Source organism: Ascidiella aspersa, chromosome 4 (assembly GCF_963924565.1).
Source record: "Ascidiella aspersa chromosome 4, kaAscAspe10.2, whole genome shotgun sequence".
In the NCBI taxonomy this organism is placed as follows: Eukaryota; Metazoa; Chordata; class Ascidiacea; order Phlebobranchia; family Ascidiidae; genus Ascidiella; species Ascidiella aspersa.
In genome coordinates, this window is record NC_139450.1 from 21,654,379 (window position 1) to 21,678,000 (window position 23,622).

Below are 23,622 nucleotides of genomic sequence, written 5' to 3' on the forward strand. Positions count from 1 at the left end.
GTATTTTACCATTAATGCAAAACTTGAGCTTGCACATTGGATATTAACAGATCCACGACGTAGCATTTGAGTGTCCGAATGCAATAATTTCCAGATCTAATAGAAAACTGTAACATTTACAAACGACCCACTGGTTGGGAAGCACTCTGCTCTAACCTAACAGTATTATATACTATAGTCTACAACAGGGTTTCCCAAACTGTGGTCCGCGACGACTGCACAGGTGGTCCATGGCAATATAACAATAAATTAAAAAGTTACGCATATACGTTGCACAGCAGGGGTAGACAACCTACGGCCGGCAAATGTAATTTATCCGACCCGCAGCCTCTTTGACAAACTAGACACGAGTCCATTTCTCATACTTTTTAACTATGTAAGTGCGAAAAAATTTCGCGCTTTGCGTTAACAATCTTTATACATCAGGTTTGTTTACGTTATGATGCTGTCATTTGAATTAGATTAGAGCTTCTTGCGCTGTGGAAGACTGACTGCCAAGTGCCAATACGGAAAACGTTTTCAAAAATATTGGACATACATTTTTAATTTTTATTTTTGAAATCTAATAAAAACTTGCAAGAAATTTGAAAGAAATGCCGGTATACCCCCCAAAAAAAATCGCGCTCGCTTCGCTTGCCAGGTGTGCTCGAAACTAAATGGCTTAATAAACACTGAACTAGATTAACCATTAAGGTTATCGCGTCTTCTCAAAGTGATTTTATTACACTTTCGAATATGAATAACGACGTGTGGACTCGAATTTTAAACCAAACAAACGCTTTTTTTAAGTGCAAAAACATATCCGAAGCCCGCCTAATTTGCAGTTGTTCTAACATTTTAATAACATGATTCTTAGTTAACATTAACATTTTGTGCGGCCCGCAGAGACCTTTCTGAGTTTGGTTTTAGCCCACGACTAAAAAAAAGGTTGCCGACAACTTTTCTACAGTATGTGTACTCTTTCAAAGATAATTAAACTGCCGCAGTTATTGCAGTTATTCACAACTTAATGGTTTCGAAAGCTTTTGCTAGCCAGTATCGTAAATCTTACTTGTTGCGCGTTGAATTTATGATGAATTGATGATTTAAGCAGAGGGAAGCAATCCCATCTGTCCCATTATGGATGTTGTCAGTTTTGTAAATATATAAAATTTGGTTTTATTTAGTTTTTGCTTTGTGAGGTCCGCGAGAAAAAAAACAGATTTACAAAATAAAAAAAATAAAAAATAAAAAAAAAAAACAGATTTACAAATAGTGGTCCGTGTCCAAAAAAGTTTGGAAAACCCTGGTCTACAACCTGTCAAGGAGTTTTTATAAAATACACCTTACACTAGCATAAATAATTTGTTGACTCTTCCTAGAATGTCATTTGAGCTACACTAGTCTAAAAAAGTAACCAAGATGTTTATGCACTGCCTAATTTAAATGCTTTGCAAAGTGATGTATTTACTGAGATTCTGTCTCAACCATTGAACCGCAAAATAGTTTCTCGTGGATTTGGCCTCTTTTGTTTTATTACAACAAGATTGCACTTGTGGTTATCTAGGTAGACATCTTTAAAAGAAAACATTAGAAAAAGTGCTTTATTGACCTAAGATAAAAATAGTCCTAAATTTAGATTTTGCAACTTTCTTTGATTAGTCCAGAACTTTTACTTAGTCCAGAACTTTTACTAGAGTTACACTGCAATAACTAAAAACACTGTATAGCTTTTTTTTAATATTACACCAATTTTACTATAGTAGCAAAAAAAAAAATTCGGCAGGCTTGAAAATTACCTAATGCTAAACAAGGCATTTTTGTGCCAACTTTTACGACTATGTTTTTTTGGCACTCCTACTATGTTTTTTTGCAGGGAGACAGTGGAGGCCCGTTGGTGTGTGCGGATGATAATAATCAATGGTACTTATCAGGAATCATTAGTTGGAGCATCGGTTGTGCAAAAGTGGAGCGTCCTGATGTCTTTGCTAATGTTCAGTTCTTTATTGAGTGGATCAACCAGCATACCAGAATGAGTAAACTTTAGTAACTGTATTTAAATTTTTAAATATATTTTCAACTAACGTAAATATGTGTGCCTTTGCTTTTCCATATTTTTTTAATCGAACCAAAAATATATTTGGGGTCAAATCTTAACAAAAATGACAAGAAAAAATAGTTTCAGTTAAAAGTTTAGCAGTAGCTGGAGCAAAACTAACCGTCAGTCTGAAAAACTTCTTCATGTGGCATTTTCTCCTGTGAACCTCTTGTATTTATGCTGTCACCAGTAAGCTTGTTTAGAATTAATGAATCAAGCATAACTTCAGTAAACCCAAATTGTCCTGTGTTTTCCACAGCATCTCAAACGACCAATCAAATCGAATATTATGGTTAATGTGATACAAACTTCTTGTTATATACAGTACTAAAGGAAATACCTGGTGCTGCCCAGGTTAAATAGAGTTTCTAACTAATCAATGTCTACTGTAGTTGTGCCAGCTATATAAATTAATTTACACCTGTAATATGTGCAATAATTTGTGAAATAAACTTAAATTTTCCATGCTTACGATAATATTCTGTGGGCTCTTCGTCAGCCATCACTACAGAATATTGCGATTTTCTAAGATAGGTTTAAAGTGGTGATAATGCAAACAGCTTTCAACATGCATCGCCCTTAAAGTTGCCCTACGTAGCGATACGCAGTCAGTAAATTGCAATTTAACCTAATTCCATAGTAGGTTTTCTAAAGCCGCATATTTTTATCCTGTAGAAAAGCCACCACTAACAAACTATCCACGAATTGACTAATTACGCTTTATAATTTCACATTGTTTTGAAAACACTGAGCATAAAAGTCTTACTCGAAAAAGCGATTATTTTAATTTAAATTTTATGGTCACGAAAAAAAGCGTCCAAAGTCTGACAAACCTGTTACTCGTTTGAAATAAAAATCACTTACTGTTAGAACTGCTGCATTCAACGCCATTTTATTTTGTGCACTCGCACTACACATTCGGTAAATATAAAATTTATTACATGTGATGGGTTTTTTGCATATATGTGTAGCCTATTATTATACAGCAGAGACACTGGTCATACCTCAACCATTTACCGCTAATTGTGTCTGAAATGGGTTAATATAAAGCTTTCGGATACGCGTGGTAGTTTGTGTGGCGGACTTAGTCAAGCGTAGCGCTGTGTAACCGCCTAATGGTCGAGGTAATTATCGCGCGTAGTGCAGCGGTTTTAGCAGTTAGCATTTTTGACTTTTAAATGGGTTACGTATTTTTTTAAGTTTAATTAGAAACAAATTTGGCCTTCACATCTTTCCTGTTCATATTGACATAATTTTAACCTACTTCTTTAGTTGACGCAACACGCAACTTTGCTTTTTCGGGGTATATTGTATTTTGCAGTGTACACTGTTTTACCAAATAATGAGCCTAAAAGTTTTATCTTCGGAAAGTCCTAACCTTTTAAGCATTAAAAAACAGCATAAAAAGACTTTTTTTGCAAATAAAAGCACATCGCAGTCGCAGGTAAGTGTAATAATTTTGTTTAAAAAAGTTACGACGTGAGGTTTTTTATATAAAGCAAGTACTTTCCTATAACACAAAACATACAGTGCGAAACACTGATACCTTGAGCTAAAAATATCTCCAAATTAGGAATCAAATAAAGTTTAACATAAAGCTTTCCAACAATTAGACTATTACATTATAGCGATTAGTCCTGTGTGGAAACATCATTAAATCAACTGGCGTGGTATAAATTATTAGGGCAATTATTTTCCTTTGTACAATGCCAAAAAAGTGTGCAACCAAAAAGCGAAGTTGTGTAAACTGCTTTTAACATAAAAATAATCCTGAAAATGGAAAATTTTCTATTAAAACTGCTGCAATAAACGCATTATATTTACCAGTTATTTCTAGCTGGTAATTACAACTGTATCTAAGTTTTGTGCCCATATACAAAATAAAACAGTTAATTATCTTGTGGCCAGTGTTCCCGCTAAATTTTTACCATGTGCGCAGGTGCCCAAAATTTTGCGCACAAGCCGAAAATAAGTGGGCAAAGTGCCCAAAATTTTCAACAAAAAAGTGCCCAAATTGGATACGCGGGAGACCTTTTTTTTTTGGTCTTCACTATTTTCAGTCTGTTAATATTGCCAATTTACCGAACTTGCAAGTCCTTAATAATAATTACTTCAGGAACTTCCGTTTATTTGGTTCTTAAATATATTCTGTAATTATTTTTTTTATACCTTGAGCTAAAAATATCTCCAAATTAGGAATCAAATAAAGTTGTAAAACGAAAGATTCGCGCGTATCTCAAAAAAAATTCCAGTTACTGAGAACCATGGCCTGGTGTCCAACCTCTATGCAAAACTTAGATTCCAGTTAACTGCACTACCTTGTTTAGAAAAGATTTAAATATGAGTTAAGTGAGCCTATTAGAGACACCGAGAACTAATCAAAATTAGTAATTCAAAAACTTGCCAATCACAAAACAACGAACCAAATTTTACAGTTACTAAACTACCACCCGATCCTTCAGGAATTAGTGCAGTTCTAAGCAAAGGTATACAACAATCAGGGCATCCAAAGGATGGAAAAGTCTGACTTTTAGACTTGTCTTGGGAGAATGTACTAATTTGACTTAACAATCTGCTTAAGAAGATTAAATTTTATAATACCTACCAGCCGAGCCCAAACGCTAACGAGCACCTTAACCCAAATAATGTGCATTGATTTAGTAATAATATAAACACTTTCGGTCCAAATACATCAATGTGTGACGTAATAATCCTATATAACCTGGACTAGAAATTATCTCATGCCCACCCGAGTTTGGGCTTTTTACCAGCAGTTAAATAATAATTAAATTAACGCACATCATTTGAGTTAGGAAACTGGTTATCGTTTGGGTTCGGGTGGGTCATACATCTATTTCCATAGTTTCTTGTGAGTTTTCAGTCAATATTTTTAATTTATATCTGCAGGAAGTTTACCTAAAGATCCAATTAGTGCAAATTGCCGCTAGCTCAAGGTCTGAAAGTCAGACTCTCCTGCCTTTGGATGCCCTAATTGTTGTACACCTTTTTGCATCGAACTGCACTAATTTCTGACAGATCGGCTGAAACTACACATGCCTGTAATTTCAAAGTAAAGCATAAGACACCGAATATAGGCAAAAGTCACACCAGGCGTAACATGTAACCGTAAAAGTTACTTCACAAAATATATGATATCTATTGCAGAACTTGCGACGACTTTTTTCCGTACGTATCTCGAATAAAACTAATTTGGGCACTTTTTTCTCCGTACGTAGCTTGAATAAAACTAATTTGGTCACTTTTTGTTGCGTACGCTGTTCAAGTAAAACTAATTTGGGCACTTTTTTGTCCATACGTAGCTCAAATAAAATTAATTTGGGCACTTTTTGTTGCGTACGTAGCTCGAGTAAAACTAATTTAGGCACTTTTTTGTTTGTACGTAGTTCAAATAAAACTAATTTGGGCATTTTTTATTCCGTACGTAGCTCGAATAAACTAATTTGGGCACTTTTTTGTTCGTACGTAGCTTAAATAAAACTAATTTAGGGTTTATGAAAATTGATAAGGGTGTTACGAGAACAAAAAGATTGGGAACCAATAAGTGCTTTATAATTTTTATATTCAATTTTTTTTTTGTAATTGGGTATAATAAATTCATTTGCTGCTCACAAAACTGCCACTTGATAGACTGTTAATTATTTTAAAATTTTTCATGTAAATAGACTCTACAAATTTTTCTGAGATGGTTCACTTAGAAATATTTCTAAAATGTAGTTGCAGATCAAGAAAATTTAGTAAGTCCTGTTTTACAATAACTTTGATTACTACTTTAAAATGATAGTACTTGGTTTTAATTTTAAATTTGCTGTGTGTTCTATTGTATGTTTTTTAGAGCTTGCACTCCCAGCACATGTTCGTTCAGGCTTTTGTGGTGGTACTTTTTATGGACAACGAAGTGGATTTATGGCTAGCCCTGGTTGGCCATCTGAATATCTTTCCAATCAGGAGTAAGTTAAGACCAAAATTAAAATGTTTTACTTTTTAATGTCTTTTTTCTGGGGGGAAGGGTTAAATTTTATTATTTACGAGAATATTATTGCAAATTCTATGATTACCATTTTAAGGTGTATATATCGTATATTGATTGAACCAGGACAAACAATACATATTCAGTTTGATACCATTGTCTTGGAGAAAGATTATGATTTTATTACAATATATAAACAAGGAATATCAAATAGAAATGTATTTGTGAGATTAACTGGAGAAATCGGTCAAGGTATTCATGTTTTATACTCATTATTTTTTTAAATGACTAGTTTTCTACTTTTTTCACTGTTTATCACCATGCATTCACTATATTGATGTTTTGTAAAGTGTAAATTGGAAAATCTTCGACTAAGGATAGCTAAATTTATAAAAAAGTACAATTGGAATCAATAAACAATCGCCAGCAAAATTAATGTATGTGCATATAAGATGCTAAACAGACTAAGGAAACTAGCCTTTTGCATCCATGAACATACAGCCTCAGCCATAATTCAAACATACCTATTTATATTGGTTTTATTATTTTTGGCTGGAAGTACAACTTTAAATAAATAGTCATTTATAAATATATTTAGTATAGTATGCAAGCCAGTCGGGAGGGGGGTTGTTCACTGATGTTCACATAATAATAAGAGAGAAGGCAGAGCAATGAGCTCAAGTGCAAAGAAAATCTCAAGCAAGCAGTCTCTCAAATGTATTTCTAGATGAAATACCCAGTTTTACCCAACTAGAAAATATGATTTTAATTAATTTTATATATTTTTATCTTGTGAAACTTGGCTTAGTGATATTTACATGATAGCATTGTCTTGTTTGCCCCAAAGTTTGTTGTACTTCTTTCATAAACAAAGTTAATTAGTTAATTTGGTCTAAGGTGCTTTGCGCTTTACTTTAAGACGTAAGGCATTTAGTGATTTTACGGTTAACATGTATCAACACTACATATAATTATGTGACACTGTTTTAAGTGTATTACGAGGTTGAAAACTCCAGTTTGGATATTGTGTTTGTATCTGATGATGGGGTTCAAAAAGCTGGATTTATAGCCAATTGGACTGTTACAGGAAAGCAAGTCAACTTCACAGGTTTTTTTATTACTTTTTGATATTCAACTTAATTAAAATCAATACATAAAATATGTGATTTGAAAATTGCATAAAGTGCATTCGTTTTAACAATTCTGGAGGGCTTAACTTTAAATTCAATCATTTTAAAGTTTAGTCAACTCTATAAATTAAAAAAACAAATTTTACGTTTTTTTCTATTACAAAGTTGCTATTTTCTGTCTTTGGCATTTTTTTTTGTAAAACTTAATTATCCTACAAATTTTTACATTAAGATTTGTGATTTGTTGAAGACCTGAATTGTCCCAATTATTTTTTCATCCAGCATAAAACATCTTGCTCAGAAAATTTTGTTTGCGGTGGATTCTCTCTAACTCCAATTAAATTGACTTCCATTTAGTTCTTTAAAAATACCAATTTATCTAATTGAAAACCGTTTTAATGTAATATATCACTGAGCAAATAAAACATTTTTCCATTTTATTTTGGTATATTATCAAAATTAATGTGTAAAATCAAAATAACTGGCAAAAAACATATTTGCACTTCAATAAATGATTTTAGCAGTTTAAAATGCAACCTAATTGCAATGTTATGTGTTGTTTCTAAAATGGGTTGACTAAAAACATGGCCGTAAAACGCAATTCTTGGCTAAGCACTCAATACATTTTTTACATGTAACAAGAACATGTGACCTATAGATAGAAAAAAAAACGTTTAAAAATGAAATTTGCTTAGTGTTAAAACGGTGCAATAAACTCATACTTTGCAAACTGCCAAAATTTTGCGCAGTTAACCGCACTGCAAAAATACCCTACTTTAGCTCATAGCACTATCAAAATATTCTTGATTAGGTTATAAACGCAATGTCTAAGTTTCCTGACACATAAACACAGAATCTCGGTACCTAACAGTGTTCAACATGCAAATCCGTAACCATCTTTAAAAGTGATTGATTATCTGTTATATTTATTAAATTTTTATTGTGACTAAATGCGATTATAGCATAAAATGTCACCATTCTAGCCCATGGTTGATTGTCATTTTTTATGTTTTTTTTTGTTGTTAAAAAAAATGTAAAGATAGTAACTTAGCCCTAATACATATTTAGCCTTTCCACATGGCCAACTTGAAAGGTGGCTTTTTCAAAGGTGGCCGGCTGAAAAAGGTGGCTATTTTGGCCACTTTTAGCGGTCAATTCACATGGCCGTTTAGATAAAGTGAACGCTGTTTGTGCCAGAGTTTTCTATCATTCGTACGGTTGTCTTTGGGTATACAAGCGATAACAGACCGAAAAATTATTGCCAAGATGTAGCATTTTGGAGATATATGAAATAGTAGCTAAAAGAGACAAGTTTATTTGGAAACCAAAAGTAAGAAAGAGACGGCGGTTGCTGACTACAAATTGTTATATCCTCATTTTTTCCTATTAAAGATGATTTTGCAAAAGCGGATTGCTGTCAAAGTTTCAGATGCACAAAGGATTTTCACAATTTGTCGTATTTTGCATAATATTTGTGAACATAAAAGAACCCCAGACCTTCCATATTTTATAGAGATATATCTAAGCCTGCCATTATACCACAAGGTTACCTGCCATTATACCACAAGGTACAGGCTCAACAGAGAATAGTTTAGTGAGGAACATCATCTGTCAATATCTTGCTGACAATTGTGCAATGATAACAAGTTATCAATTTTGATATTTTTAAATGTTTATTCAAATAAAAACTCAAGAATGTATAGCAAATGTTAATAACAAAAATGATATAGCAAGATAATAAATTACAAAAAAAAACGTGTACAGTGCATTTAAAAAACAGAATGACAAAAACGAACAAGAAAAAACATTTCTTTAATATGTTGACATACAGTGATTTTAAAAACCATTTAAAAAGAAAGGTATAAACAAATTCAGTTAAAGCTACCAAAGTATGGGAAGTTATTTACTTTAAGGGAGGGCATCAATAATGTTTTTGTTCTCCCATTGCATTGATCATCTTTCCATTTTCTTGTGAAATCTTTGCTCTATCCCTTTCACCCTCATCAGCAATTAATTTTATCATTTCATCCAAAGACTTTTCTGATTCATTTTCTATACAATATAAAAACAATGATTTGAAGTTCAGTAGTAAGTAAATTTGTCGTTGCGGACAAAACTAAGAGTTTTACTAAATAAACAAAATAAAACTCAAATTTTACCTGTTACCCCAACTGACTCAGCGACTGCTGTGGTGTGCTGGTTCATCAGTTGTCAACAGCTTGAGATGAGAATTGATGTTCCTGAGTTTGAGTTGGTATCAATTCAACACCCTCACTGGCGGATGCCTAAAGACAGCAAGACACTGCTAAACTTTTCACATTATAGAACATATTTAAATACCCAAAAGTTGTCAAAAAAACAGCAGGATGAAAATAATTTAGCAATATATTACCTGATAATTAAAATTGCAATAAAACGTACCATACTTCTAGGACAGGATGCTAATATTCTGTTTAATAGTTGGAAATATGGTCGAGACATTGCTTTGGTGGATGAGGACAAAGTTATTTAAACCACCACAAAGGTCATTGCAAGTTTCTTGATTTTGTTTCCATTTGTTATTTTGTTCGTAACCTGTTTGATGAACTGTCATTAGAATAAGTAAGCAAACAAATTGAAAAACCTTCATGCACTTACTTTGAGGAGGAATATCCTTTGTAATTGCGTCAAACAAAAAATCGGACATTTTTCAAATTCATTTTTCCAACAAATTATTCTATTGAATACAATTATAAGATTACAGGTTGCTTGTTCTGACCATTTTGCCCTAGAATTCATGGCAAGCTATTAAAGAGAATTAAAGTTAGGAAATAAAACACTTTTGTTTTGTAACAAGATAATTAAAACACAGAACAGTTGCTAAAGCAACCCAAAAATATTGTTGGTAAGTTGTTAGCAAAATATAGCATCACACACTTACCGAAGTGATTTAGAAAATATACAATACCCCCCCAAAACAGATAAACATACTGCAATTTAACTCTAAAGCCACTGCGGGTTCTTCAGCAAAATTATTTTTTCCATTACAAGGCATGTTCTGCTGACCTCTCCAAACACGTTGTGGCAGCTGCAAATAGCTTTGTCGCGCAAAAAAACTGATCGTTTAAATCACAGCAACGTATGTTGCAAAGTACAAAATAAGGTGAACCTAGCACACAGTATTCTAAAACCGTTAACTATACAATAAATTTTATGTACAATACACCTTTTGTCACTAAAATGTACCTTGCCTTCGCTATGGAACACATGGCTGCGTAAACATCGTCACTTAACAACACATAAACCGAAATTAGGTAGAAGGTGAACTGGGCAAACCGAAAACCTTACGATACGCACACCCAAAAGCCACCTTTCGCAAAAGCCACAGTGGCCTGGACCTACTCTGGAGTAGGGCCAGCGAAAAGCCACCTTTTTGGCGGAAAAGTGGCTTTTCGGAGGCAAAGGTGGCCAGGCCACCTTTAAAGCCACCTTTGAAGCGGCCATGTGGAAAGGCTAACTGTGGCTAAAGCCATAATTAAAATGACCTGTTAATTTAAAAGTTAAATACTGATGTCATATCAAATGGCCGAGACAAGACTTCCATGCTAAAAAAATATCATATTATTGTTTATATTGAGCTAACTACAGTATCATGTGGGTGCAACATAACTAGGACCAGTAAAAGTCAATAATGTCAAAAATTTTTAAGGAGCTCTTCTGTCCACGAATCAAAGAATAATGTTGTTTTCAGCACCAAGGGGACTGTTTCTATGAAGTTTATAGGTCAAAATACAGTTAAAATTTATTAATAAAGTCAAAATTTGTCAAATTAGGGCTTTTGACAAAGTTTTTGTGTTTCTTGAGAGTAATTTTTTTATAAATCGTTGTGGAAGCATTGTAAATCAGGAACTGCGACACAATTAAACCATATTAACCAATAAAAGTAGGAAATATGTCACAATGCCCACTTGGATCAGCAGTAACTTTTATCGCAAAATGTCCATTGTTTATTCATTGTTACGTATTTAAATAATTCTTATAAAACACTTCCTCTTCATAAACATGGTCTTTTCGAAGATCAACAGTTCTTATCTCAGGAATAGTCTACTGACATTCTGTAATACAAAACTGCTTAAGCAAGCTAAATCTATCGCCAGAAAACAAAACGCAACTTTTAATCCATAAAACACCTTGACTTTTCCGCAAAATATTACGTTTGGGTCTAAAATCGACAAAATATTATGTTTGGGTAACTGGCATCAATTCAAGGAAGAACTGTAGCCTCTACAAATAAGCAATTTCGTTGGGTTAAAATAAGGTTAAAATTGATAAAAATAAAGTCAAAAATTTTTTTTTTAGGTTAAAATAAAAGTAGCCCTAAACATAACATTTGATTTAATTATGTAGATGATGTTAAACCAAAATTTTCTACCCATATTATTTTATTGACGGAAGATCCTTCTATACAATTTGTTAATGGAAATTATAGTTACACAAGAACTGATACCCTGCGACCAAGCTACATTCAAGTGAGTATTATATAATATGTATTAATTGTGTTATGTATAGCAGTGGTCGGCAAACTGTTGGCCGCCCCCAAATGCGAGTCTTTTTAGCCATTTTTAGTGGAATGTTATCATTTATTATTATTTCAGTTTTATCATGTATTTGCGGGCTGTATGATAGCCATCAATTCAATGTACTGTCGTTTAAAAGTTGGTGTGGCCAAGAGTGTTTTGTTTTACCTCGTTGTTGCATCACAGGACCACATCTATGACCTATGTAAAATATATATTTTTTGAGCTTCGCACATATAAATTAAATATATTCAATCTAAAGCAACTACGCATACTATAGCAAATTGTGCTGTGTGGATCAAACAAACAAAGTGCAATTTCTGTCAAATTGGACCAGTAGGGTGTGCCCTTTCCGGTGTTTTTTGATTTTCCTATGGTAAAATCTGAATAGTTGTGTTTACTAATCAATTGAGTTTCTGATTTTTTTTATTTTGTATACTGCCCCTGAACGATTTTGTTGTTGCCATACTATAAAATTCTTCTAAAACATTCATTTTTAAGATAGATAGGGCATATCAGATTTTATTTTGATTTTTAAAATTTTCTTTTTTTTGAATGACTTTTTTAAGACTTTTTTTCTAAATATTAATTGAAGGCCTTTGCGGTAATGAAGAGAATTGCTTTGCATACAGTCAGCTCGGGTCAATCAAGGCACATTCCTATGCAGTAAATTGATCTACATTTGGACACTTTTACTGTTTCATAATAATAATTATTAAATTATCAAAAGTTGTACAACCTAGCTGTGATTTGGTATACACTTAGAAAAAAGGGATATCCACTTAAAGAGCACTGTTTCCAGGTTTAAATATAATATGTTTAGGTGGTGGCCCTGGTGGGTCCAAACCTTTTTAGAAAAAACAAATATTTATAAAAATGTCAATCTGATAAATCTTATAACCCCTAATCCACTTGATTTTATGAGTAGCACTAACGCAATTGTAGAAAACATTCTATGTGTTATGCTTTATAGAAGGGATGGCAAACCTTTGTATCATGCGGGGCACAAACACAACCTTCCTTACAAAATGCACAAGTGGGTCATTTATGTAATTATATGTTAATTTTATGTGAAACTTTGCTGCCGCGTCGTTTTAGGTGTTATTGCCTGGGTTTGCAATTAAAGGTTTTTTGACTATTTCCAAATTCGGATTCCCACGAATATCAAGAACCTAAATAGTCAACAAATGCTGCAGAATTTTTAGGTGATTACAGGAGTTTAGCAGAAAGCTTTTCAGCGTGGTTTAACCTAGGTTTTCAGAATTTTTAGTCTGCAAGCTCTTAATTTCCCTTCTTGAAGGATCGCCACCCTTAACATTTTACAGCAATATACAAAAGGTTTTTAGTTTTCTTAATGATGTAGGCCTACTCATAACCCTTAAAACACTTTTACATGACTCAAAGATTGGGCTGCCCTGATTTAAACTGTATAGTCTTGTAAAAAATAATTGCTTTTTACATTCACCCTTTTGGAGAGACAAGTGGGTTAAAAATTTGTGGTGGGTCACTTTGTGACCCGCGTGACAGTGGTTTGCCATCCTTGCTATATAGCAAGGGTGGGCAATTATTTTTTTCCATTTTTTTATTATTATAGTTTTAACATGTAGTTGAGGGTTACTTATAGCAGTACATTTATTGTACTGTATTTTGAAATTTGGTATGGTATGGAATTTTAGTTTTTGTTACGTTATAGGGCTACAAGGCCATAGCTCACTCCCTCAAATTATACTTTTAGCCAAGTTTAACCATGTGAATACTAATAATTTTGTTTTTTTACTATTATTTGGACTGTAAATACCACAATTTTGAGTAATATTTGAATCTCTAAAAGTGTCTCTTGCATTTTGTATACTTCAAGTTAAAGTTTTGTCATATTTTGTGTTTTTAGAGCTGTATTTTATCAAAGACAAGTTTTGATAATGTGTTAAAGCATAACTTTAATACAACAACTTTGTTTTAGTCCTGTGTATATCAATAGCAACAATCTGAATAAAACAATGAATAAAGGGTATGTTAACTTTCTTAAGTGGATGAACAAATGATTCGTAGAATAATTGGTGATCCACCCCAAGAATGTTCCATTTTCTGACCAATATTTACTATTTTAATGAACAATTTTATGTCCACAATAGTTATTGCTTATTATCCAAAGAACAGTAATCAATTTTCGGTAACTCAGTTTTCCTTCACAATACATTTTTCTGCTTTGGGAAAAAAAGTTAAAACTGTTAGTTACTTATTCATGCTTTTGGAATAAATCCTGAAAAGGATTGCGACAACAAAAAGGTTTGAACCACTAATCGAAACAGTGTGTGGTACAGAAATATTGTGATAAACTTACCACAAAAAAAATGTATTTTCTTCCAATGTAAGTTTTAAAGGTATGTTAACATTACTTTTTGTATAAGTTTTTAATTGCTGATGGATTTTGTTTTTGGTTCAACAAAACTTCGATACAGGGGCTTTATTATAAATTTTACAGTTGCCTCAAGAGAAGACTAATCTCTCCTCACTGTATTCTCTTTTCTTCTACCAACCGCTTGGCCAATGGTGGATTCAACCCACTGGTAAAATAGTCTCTGTTTTAACACTTCATTGTTTTATTAATAGGCGTACTATCTCCTTTTTAGAAAAAGCAACTTTATGATTGTGTTTATATTTTGGGCCTGCATTGACAAATTTATTTATTTTTTTAAAACTTAAAGATTGTCATCGTTTATAAAGTTTTATCTGCTGACCAGCATTTTATTTGATAAGTTAAGCATGTGTCATGAGAGCTAAAGTAGGGCTCTTGTATTTATTATCAAAAAACATATTTTTTAATTATCAATTTTAATTATAGGTAGATTCATTATCACCATTAGCTATTATGTTTTAATATCCTTGAAGTTTGGTGAGGCCCTGTGTTATAGCCAGGGTTGCCACTTCCTGATTATTTGTAAGATTTTCGCTTATTTTTCAAATGCCTATGTGCTTATTTCTTAGAAACTTCCTTATTCTTAAACTATTTGCTTAGTGTTTCTTAGTTATTTTCTAAGAATGTTTTTCATCAGTTTAGACACTTTGACTGAGAGCTGAAAAACTAAATTTAACCTTAATTTCATTTTTATCTTCCCAAGTTCTTTGACCAGATAACAGGAAACCAATGCATTATTTCCGTAATTGAAAAATGGATGGAGATTTAGATGTACGATTGTTATTACAGATTAAACATAATTAAGATATTTAGTAATAGTTAACAAGGCCAAAAAAATTGTTGATTCATGATGAGAAATGTTCCAGGAAACTCTCAAAAAAGTCACCGGAAATATCTTGTGTGTAAGATGTCATAACGGCATCATCCTTATTTTTTATTGGCTGCCAAATAAATAAATAAATAACTAATAAAAAATTTTAGTCAGTCAGATTTGGATAAGTTAATGTTAGTTTTGGATAAGTTAATGCTGGTAAAACTTTATATTAATTAACCTAATTTTGTCAAACTTTTTTTGGCAGCATATTGGCACACGATGGATAAGCCGTTGGCGTTTTGAGGCACCGTAGCAGTCTCTCAAATTTAATCTATGGTCTCTTGAAATATGGCCACAGAATTTATACAAAAGTGCTTGATAGGCAAGGGTTTCTTAAACTGGGATAGATTGTACCCCTTTGGATACATGGACTAGTTTTGGAGGGTTTATAAAGGCCTAGTTATTTTTTTAGTTTAATTTATTTTTTCGTAAAAAATATAGTTTCATGTTAAAAACACTTTAGCACATTAAAAGAGGAATTTTTTCCTATGAGAAACAGTTTAAAACCCTTGGACCAGGCACATCAACTCTTTTTAAGTTATGTGTTTCAAGATGTTTTGTTAGTGACATTAAGCCTTAAAGAATTTCATGCAGGGCGTATCCAGAAAATCAAAAAAGGGGGATCCCAAATTTTCAACTTAGTGAATTCCCCTATTTTCCGTCTATCGTTATTGAATAATGACGACATAAACTATCGTTTTGTAATGATGTCATAAAAAATAATCAGACACAACCAATTACGCAAAGCGAACCACGTGCGTCGAAATCGCTTAGTGTGCAATCCTTGACTTCAGGCGAAAAACTAAACCAAGACGGTGTTTAGACTATTAGCAGCGCATTTTCTTATTCCATGTACGGGACCACGCTAAATTGCAAGCACGTCTCTCGCCACGTGCAATACTAAACGAAGATCGGTTTTCCCGGGTGTTATTATACCACAACTAACGCAACATTTGAGCCGAGCAGGGTGCCGAAACAGCTAAAATAAAGAAGCGGTCGATATCAATCGTAGCATCAAGAAAAGCCTTGTGCTTTTGAAGATAGTGTTTTTCACTGTTAAGGGGTGGCTGTAGTGATCCGATTGTGTGATAAATGTACTTAAAATGTTTGTATAAAACCCCGTTACTTCTCAATGTTAGCTCCGAAGGAAGTCATTTTGCACAATTATATTTGCTTATAGTTTGCAAGAAAATCCTGGATTTTTAATTGTCACCAGAAAGAAGATTTAATAGGGGCTCTGGGGGATTAGCAAGTAATGGTAGACTTGTTTAATTCCACGTTTTAGCGCCGCATATGCTAAGCCGAGTCTGACGCTCCTGTTGTCTTCGCTTTGCTTGTGTTCCTATATTTTGTTGGGACTCGAGTCTAACTCTCCTCCGGTGTCTCCTGTTGTCCTCGCTTTGCGTTACTATTCTCTGTTGGGAGTTGATTCTAACATGTACTAGCTTGTACTACTCTTATTCCTGCTTCAGCTTGCAATCGACTTTGTCTCTCTTTGATTCTGTCGCCCTAGGAGCCCTCGTGTGTTTTGCAGCAGTAAATGTTGGTTTTGTTGCGCAACTAGTCTCATATCAGTTATAAAAGTTAAAAACAGAGAAGCGAATGTAAATAACAATGTAAAAATAACATCAGGATAGCAAATGTTAATACCCCTGCACTATCGGTACGTTAATAATGTTTATGAATTTCGCCAGTTAAAAATTATTAAACCACAAAAAAGGTTTAAAGTTGAAACAAATGAAAAAAAAGTTGAAAAATAGGCAATAGATTGTTTGTGCTTTATTTTCTTGTTGTTATTCTTCAGGAGATTTGGTTATCGTTAAGATGCTTTAATAAAATAAATCACCTGGCTGAACTTCTTATGGCGACAACCGTTTAAGCAGATCCCTTTTGAAATGATTTTATGTTTTTTATTGATAAATGAATCACTATAACTTTTACTGATTCGTAAATTGACACGTGCTTTGCTCAAAAATGAGCTAATAGTGCGTTTTCAACCTGCCACTACCTAAATAGACGCACCAGAAAATGTTGAGCTTTATCACCCGTGTAAAACAAATAATTTATAGATTGGCATACGCCACAAATCATGTTAATAGCGTTTTTCATTTCGCGGTGTTACGAATAGCGCACATCTTCGTAAGAGTAATGCGAAACTATTGTTCAAAACTGAATAATATTTTTATGCAATACGTGCGCTACACTTTCGGTAAATATAAATTTCATAACATCTTATGTTTATTTTTGCGTTTTTATTTAGCCTATTGTAAAACAACAAAAGTTTACGTGCTACACAATATTTATGTTATTCTAAACAAGTAAGACGCGAGCAGACACGGTCTAATGTTAGTCGAAGCCTACAAGCTATGGCATCTTGATCACACATACTTGTTGTAGGATCACGAAGCCACATGTTATAGTGTTTCTTCACCTATGGGTCGCGATCCCAATCTGGTATTTAATTGGTTGAGTCGCCGACTAGTTTTATTATGATCGGTTCCGAAAAAAAATCTTGAAAAAATTTAGATAACTGTTGGAGAAATACAAAGACCTGGCTCGTAATAAATAAATTCGAATTTACCTATGTTGTTTGTCTTATTTTATGTCCACGAAAAGTTTAGTGAATAGAATTGATTTATATTTACGCTTAGCAATCGGGTCGTTAAAACAATTGTGGCAATTTAGCGACTAAATATAGTTAGCACACAATGCTTGGCTAAGCATGTCGCACTTATTGAGAGAAATGTATGCTATTTTTCACAAAAAAAATCCTGTTTGAAGCCAAATCATGGCAATAATGCAATACATTTGGTATCGGATCTGCACCTCCATAATATTGACGAAAATTAGTAAATACCATCTATATTTTTATGATGTTTTATAGAAAGTGATGAGTCCAGTGTTTTTCGGTTGTATGCTAACGACAGCTCTGTTATGCCATCAAGCGTGATGGCAGTATGGAATTTTTGGAATGGCTCCACGTGGAATACAGTTAATATTGCTATTACTGGTAAGTCACTTCAATTTCGTAGGGAAATTACTTCAAGTAAAGAAATACAGCAGGTTTTTTTTCAAACTTACATGGCTTGCAGCACACTCCCAAAATCAAAATATATTGTCGTTTTCCAAAATTACAAACAGTTTCGTGGCGCACTTAAAAATATCTCGAGTCACAGTTCAATGGTTTGAAGTTTGAAGTTATACACTGTTCCAATTAAGTATTTATTGCAGCAATATTCTTAGGTATATATGTGCAATTCGTTTTTTTTGTGTATTCAAGAACCAAACATTTTTACTGTTTAAATGTTAAAACTTAATATTATAAAAAAACAACTTAATATTATAAATGGATTATACGGTTACATAATGCAGCCTGACTCTGTAACTATACACACATCATACTTACTGCAATTCCATTTGGAAATCATTTGTCATAATACTGGAAAGATTTGGGTATATGAACATACAAAAAGTTTAAAAACAACTACACTGCAGTATTTTTCCAATACTCCTCATACAATCGACGTAAGCAAACGTGATCATTCAATGAAATACATCCTAGCAACTAGGCATTGCTGCGTAGAATATCATCTCTAGTAATACGCCGATTAAATCGTAGATAAATGTAAAATATGTTGTTGTTTTTTATTATTCCAATTTGTTTATTATAACACTTTGTTACAGAAATGACCTCTCCTGTGTTTAATCACACAACACCTACTCAACATACCCTACAACCAGCGACTACAATTAGCACATTTTCGCAACCGTCTTCTTGCTACCACATATTAAACAATCTCACTGGCTCTATTACTTTCATGGGCCTATACAAATCTGGTTGTGTGTGGAGGATTCTTCCTGATAGAGGCATGATCGAAAATGGCACTGCAATCGTTTTACTAGTGGAAGTTTACGACTCCGAATATCCGTTGAATATATATGAAGGAATGGCTGATTTACTGAGACCTCCCCTCGCTGTTGTTTGGCGTGAACGTGAGAAAGGGAATACAATACTTAATTATAAGTTGAGAAACAAATTAGATATAAAATATTTTAGATGAAGGAATTTTTGCATCAGGCGAAGGGTCTGGACAATCACCTGCTTCGAAAAACTTGTCATCGTGGTCTGGTTCAACGCCAATTCTCTCTGGTACTGCTATTAAACTTATTGCTACGGAAATCGCTGCGAACCCTTTGTGTTTGTAAGTATTGTTCTATTTTATCCTGAAGTATTGTCGGGAATAGATGAATATTTAAATATGTTTTTTTGCCCAGTAAATCGTTTCAGCGTTTTTTAAGCTATACGTGTACAAGCGAAGTTTATGCCGCTTTTCAAACGCGAGAAACTGCTGGAGTAACAGCACTGCTCAATTGTGAGCTGTTTATCAGGTAACTTGAATTGATTTAGCTTTTAGTTAAAATCGATCCTGTAGGCCAGTGGTCGGCAAACTTTTTTCGTCGCGGCCCAAAATACTCTTTTCGGAGCTATTGAAGGCCCACTACGTAAAACCACTACGAAAACGGTGTCAGAAGTTCAAGGCATTAGAATGGCGTCACAAAGTTAGAAACACTTGTTTTTCTCGAACGAACTCGTTGGCAAATATGAGGCTAAAATCCAGTTTAATTGAGCAAAAAAAGTTGGTTCATTAGATTTACATTGGCAAAACTTCAATTAAAAGGATACGTGAGGCATATGGCACTTAAAAAAATTCCAATATTGCTCGAAATAACGGCATTTATAGTATAATTCAACAGAAATTGAACTGTACAGTTATGAGACACACGACGCAAGAAATTATAGAATGTCGCTTTTTGGCAGAATAGAATTAAGTATAAAACTTAACATAAACGTACATAAAAATCCTTGCATTTGACTTCAAAAGTAACATCGTAGTTCAAGTAATTTGGGAAACTTGTTCTCCAACCAAACGGTGTGGTATTGTGCAACTCAAGAAAGTTTATCGCGCGAAAAAGTTTACCACTATATCATCTCCACAGCTGAATGGCGGCACCCGCAATTACGTAAAACGTTCGCACGAAACACGTAGAAAGAAATCCATTATGTTAATCTTGTTTTAAAATTTGGATAAATGTTACTCATGATACAATAGCCATATTGCGAAGTTGAATAGAAAATTATATTAAACTACATATATTTTGGTAGAAATTACAATTTGCAGAGAGTCTAAGTTTACACAGCGTTAGACTGTTGACACCAAGTAAAGGTGAAATATTACACGGCGCTTTGATGCCGAAATCACTGCCATACGATAATGTAAAACATAGCGGTAGTTCAAAACGAAGAATATACGAGCGAAGCGTGAAAAATTTTGCGTTTACATAAAGTTAACGTTGGCAAAAAATATAGTTAAACAGGCACTCTCGGGGCCCCATTTGGCAAGCGGGCCTGAACAACGCTAGGAAATATAATTCTTAGCCACATGAACTCTTAAAATACAGAAATGAACGTACGACTCTCAGCCGGCCCACAACTACATGATAACACTAAACTATTCAAAAGTAACTCGCGGCCCACTAAAAATGGCTCTGCGGCCCACAGTTTGCCGATCACTGATGTAGGCCCTACTTACAACCAAAATTAAACCTAATAAATGAATAATGTTGTGTTATGAATGGATTTACATTACGACCTTTTGACATATTAATAAATAAATCCAGTTGTTGATTGGAGGAGTTCTCCTCCCAATATAATATCGGCCACTATAATGTTGTAATCACTGTTTTATTGACTCTTTTTTAGATGTATAAAAGTTGATTGGTGTGCTTTGGCGCATATTCTTTCCTCCCTCCCTTCATCCTTCTTACCAGGATTCGTTAGTAACAAAGTTTGTGAAGACCCTACGTGGAGACCAGAACCAAATAGTATAAAAACTACAATTCCTTTTACAGGTATAGTCGAATCGAAAACGATATTTTGGGAAACACCGATCCTTTGGAAAAGGTTTTTTTTTTAAAAGACAAGGTAAATTTTAGGGCCCCTGGTTCTGAAAATGCACTTTCGAAAATTGCTCTAATATTGAAATTGCTCTAATATTTAAAAACAAATACGAATTTATTTTCACAGTTTCACGTCGCCCTGAAAGTTTTATTTTTCAAATAGGAGTTTCGGTGTTGCCGGCTCTATGTTATTCGCCACGAGTGGTGTTTAAATGGGTCATTGGTCGATTAAATACTTAAAAAAAAAATGCCACTAAAACGACAAAACTTAAACGGATTTAGAGGATAATTAAGGTTTCATGCCAATTGTTATGAGTATACATGAAATAAACGATGTTAAATGCAACGTGAAAACTACGAAATCGTCTGCAAAGTCAATTTATTTACTGGCCTAATTTACAAACAAATAAGTGTTTGAGGTGCCAGATTGTTCTCCGGTAGGTTTAATAAGAGTCGCTAAGCACGAACGCCCGGAAGAACATTCGAAAATTAAAAGCGCAAACGTCAAAAAATCCGGCTGCAGCACATTGGTTTGCCGCAGAGCGGCGAAGCACTGCTCAAAACGCTGGCACTATCCCGACGAATGTCAGTATCGCGTCGAGTTTTTATGGTTAACATCAAAAACCGAAAAATCTATACAATGTTTAGCTGTGTTAAGTGGTACAACGCAGCGCAACGAGGCAGTCGTTCCGTTTAAAAATGTGATAAAAGGAATTTTTTTAAAAAGTATAGTAGAATTCGTAACAAACCACTTAAAACGAAAACGAACCGGGGCAATTCCAGGTTTTGCTTTACTTTACTAATCTACCTGCAAAACTAGTTTTAGGGTCTGAATTTGTACAAAAATGACTTCTTGTTCTTTAATTTGTAAGGTATTGAGTACATTTTTATTCAGGACAAGGAAGTTACAGCCGCCCTACATCCGTTGCTGTTTCGATGTCCCAGAAAAGAGTTATCGTGTTTTATGGTATTGGACGTTTTTATTAATGCTGCGTTTAGTTGTATGTATACGTTCAGTTGTATGATTTTACCACCAGCGTGTTCTTCTTAGATATCACCCATGATGGTCTGACTTTGATATTGAATTCAAGTGCCCATTTTTCGCCTCTTCACTTTACAATGAAATATGAAGTGGCAAAGAGATGGAATCAAACCGCCACTTTTAGTTTAAATGGATTAGATGTGCATCACATCAGAAAAAGTATTCAAGTTTTGGGTATGTTTAATTTAATAAATATTAGATAACATTTTGCTAGACCTAAAACGGTAATTATTTTTGTTCTAAAAGTACATAGAAAGAAAAGGGCAATAAACCATAACTTAAATTCGGTGGTCAAAAGTACGATTCATGGTTTTAATTCACATCCGTCGTTGACTACAGCCAGTTCACCAACAAGTACAGGGTTTTTTCAAACATTGTTAACCAAGAATCATCAATCAAGTGAGTAGCCAATAAATAATTTTACGTCGATATAGGCGTCAAAAGTATGGTTATTATCACAATTTTTTTTCACTATCAAATATATATGTTAGGGTCGGTACCAAAAAACATGTTAAATCCTTTAATCTTAATGAAGGAAGAACTCAACTAACCAAAACACTTTTTTTCATTCGCCTGTTTGTCCTTTTTACCTTAGTTATTGTTTTTATCGTGTTTATTTATCTGCTCTTTATACGGCATATTTAAAACCATACTTGTCTGACGACAGATATTTTTGATCTACAACAGAGGGCAGCACATTACGGCGCTCGGACCAAAATAAGACTTCCATTAAAAGTTTTTTAGCCAAAAAAGCTAAATTTTAATGAAATTTGTAACAAAACGACAATTTAGAAATCCTCAGAATACATTTTTTTAAATATTTATTTTATCTTTACTTCGTTTTTTTTTAAGAATTGTGTCAGTGATATACATATTTTTTATAGCAACCCGCGACCGCAAGTCCTTGAAGTTATCTGGCCCGCCAATGTTTGGATAACTTATTCATTCTTTTTAAGGGCAATATATTTCCAACTTTTAAGATCACTTTTAAGATAATAACAGAAAACCAAGAGAGGATATAAGGAAAATAGTGTAGCGGCGAATACGATAACGAGGGCGAAGGTTTGAAATGTCCGCTTTTGTAATACTTCATAAAAATCATTTTGCTTAACGCACATTGTGTTAGCATGATTGTGCATCGCCCTTGATTTTATCAACACACTCCGGTGGTATCCCCTCGAGTTACGAAAGAACAACATTCGAGTTTTTTACCATTGCGTTCTTAAGTCGTTTTGCCGGACATTTCGTTGATGTCGCATATACAGTGCAACCGGGAGAGGCGTTACAACATTCGATTTTTTACCATTACGTTCTTAAATCGTTTTGCCGGACATTTCGTTGATGTTGCATATACAGTGCAACCGGGAGAGGCGTTACAACATTCGATTTTTTTACCATTACGTTCTTAAATCGTTTTGCCGGACATTTCGTTGATGTCGCATATACAGTGCAACCAAGAGAGGCGTTACAACATTCGATTTTTTTACCATTACGTTCTTAAATCGTTTTGCCGGACATTTCGTTGATGTCGCATATACAGTGCAACCAAGAGAGGCGTTACAACATTCGATTTTTTTACCA

At 33.8% G+C, this 23,622-nt stretch overlaps 1 protein-coding gene and 1 long non-coding RNA gene across 5 annotated transcripts in view; one reads left to right on the top strand and one right to left on the bottom strand.

Moving 5' to 3' along the window:
• LOC146148648 (uncharacterized) overlaps positions 1 to 23,622 on the top strand; it is a 113,946-nt gene that overhangs the window by 65,142 nt on the left and 25,182 nt on the right. For 3 of the 4 annotated variants that reach the window (XM_083387615.1, XM_083387616.1, XM_083387617.1), the window contains exons 36-49: positions 1,856 to 2,015; positions 5,931 to 6,045; positions 6,163 to 6,317; positions 7,057 to 7,173; positions 11,582 to 11,703; positions 14,234 to 14,318; positions 17,926 to 18,051; positions 18,726 to 19,034; positions 19,099 to 19,243; positions 19,317 to 19,430; positions 20,803 to 20,951; positions 21,895 to 21,966; positions 22,051 to 22,215; positions 22,288 to 22,440. In XM_083387615.1, the coding sequence (XP_083243741.1) occupies positions 1,856 to 2,015; positions 5,931 to 6,045; positions 6,163 to 6,317; positions 7,057 to 7,173; positions 11,582 to 11,703; positions 14,234 to 14,318; positions 17,926 to 18,051; positions 18,726 to 19,034; positions 19,099 to 19,243; positions 19,317 to 19,430; positions 20,803 to 20,951; positions 21,895 to 21,966; positions 22,051 to 22,215; positions 22,288 to 22,440 (1,987 nt within the window). The remainder of the gene's footprint in view (positions 1 to 1,855; positions 2,016 to 5,930; positions 6,046 to 6,162; positions 6,318 to 7,056; positions 7,174 to 11,581; positions 11,704 to 14,233; positions 14,319 to 17,925; positions 18,052 to 18,725; positions 19,035 to 19,098; positions 19,244 to 19,316; positions 19,431 to 20,802; positions 20,952 to 21,894; positions 21,967 to 22,050; positions 22,216 to 22,287; positions 22,441 to 23,622) is intronic. The other variant, XM_083387618.1, reaches the window with a different exon arrangement.
• Positions 8,368 to 10,685, bottom strand: LOC146148650 (uncharacterized). Its single transcript, XR_014494794.1, has 4 exons — positions 9,833 to 10,685; positions 9,617 to 9,769; positions 9,355 to 9,480; positions 8,368 to 9,247 (listed from the first exon to the last, which is right to left on the bottom strand). It is a non-coding gene; the product is annotated as an uncharacterized LOC146148650 (long non-coding RNA).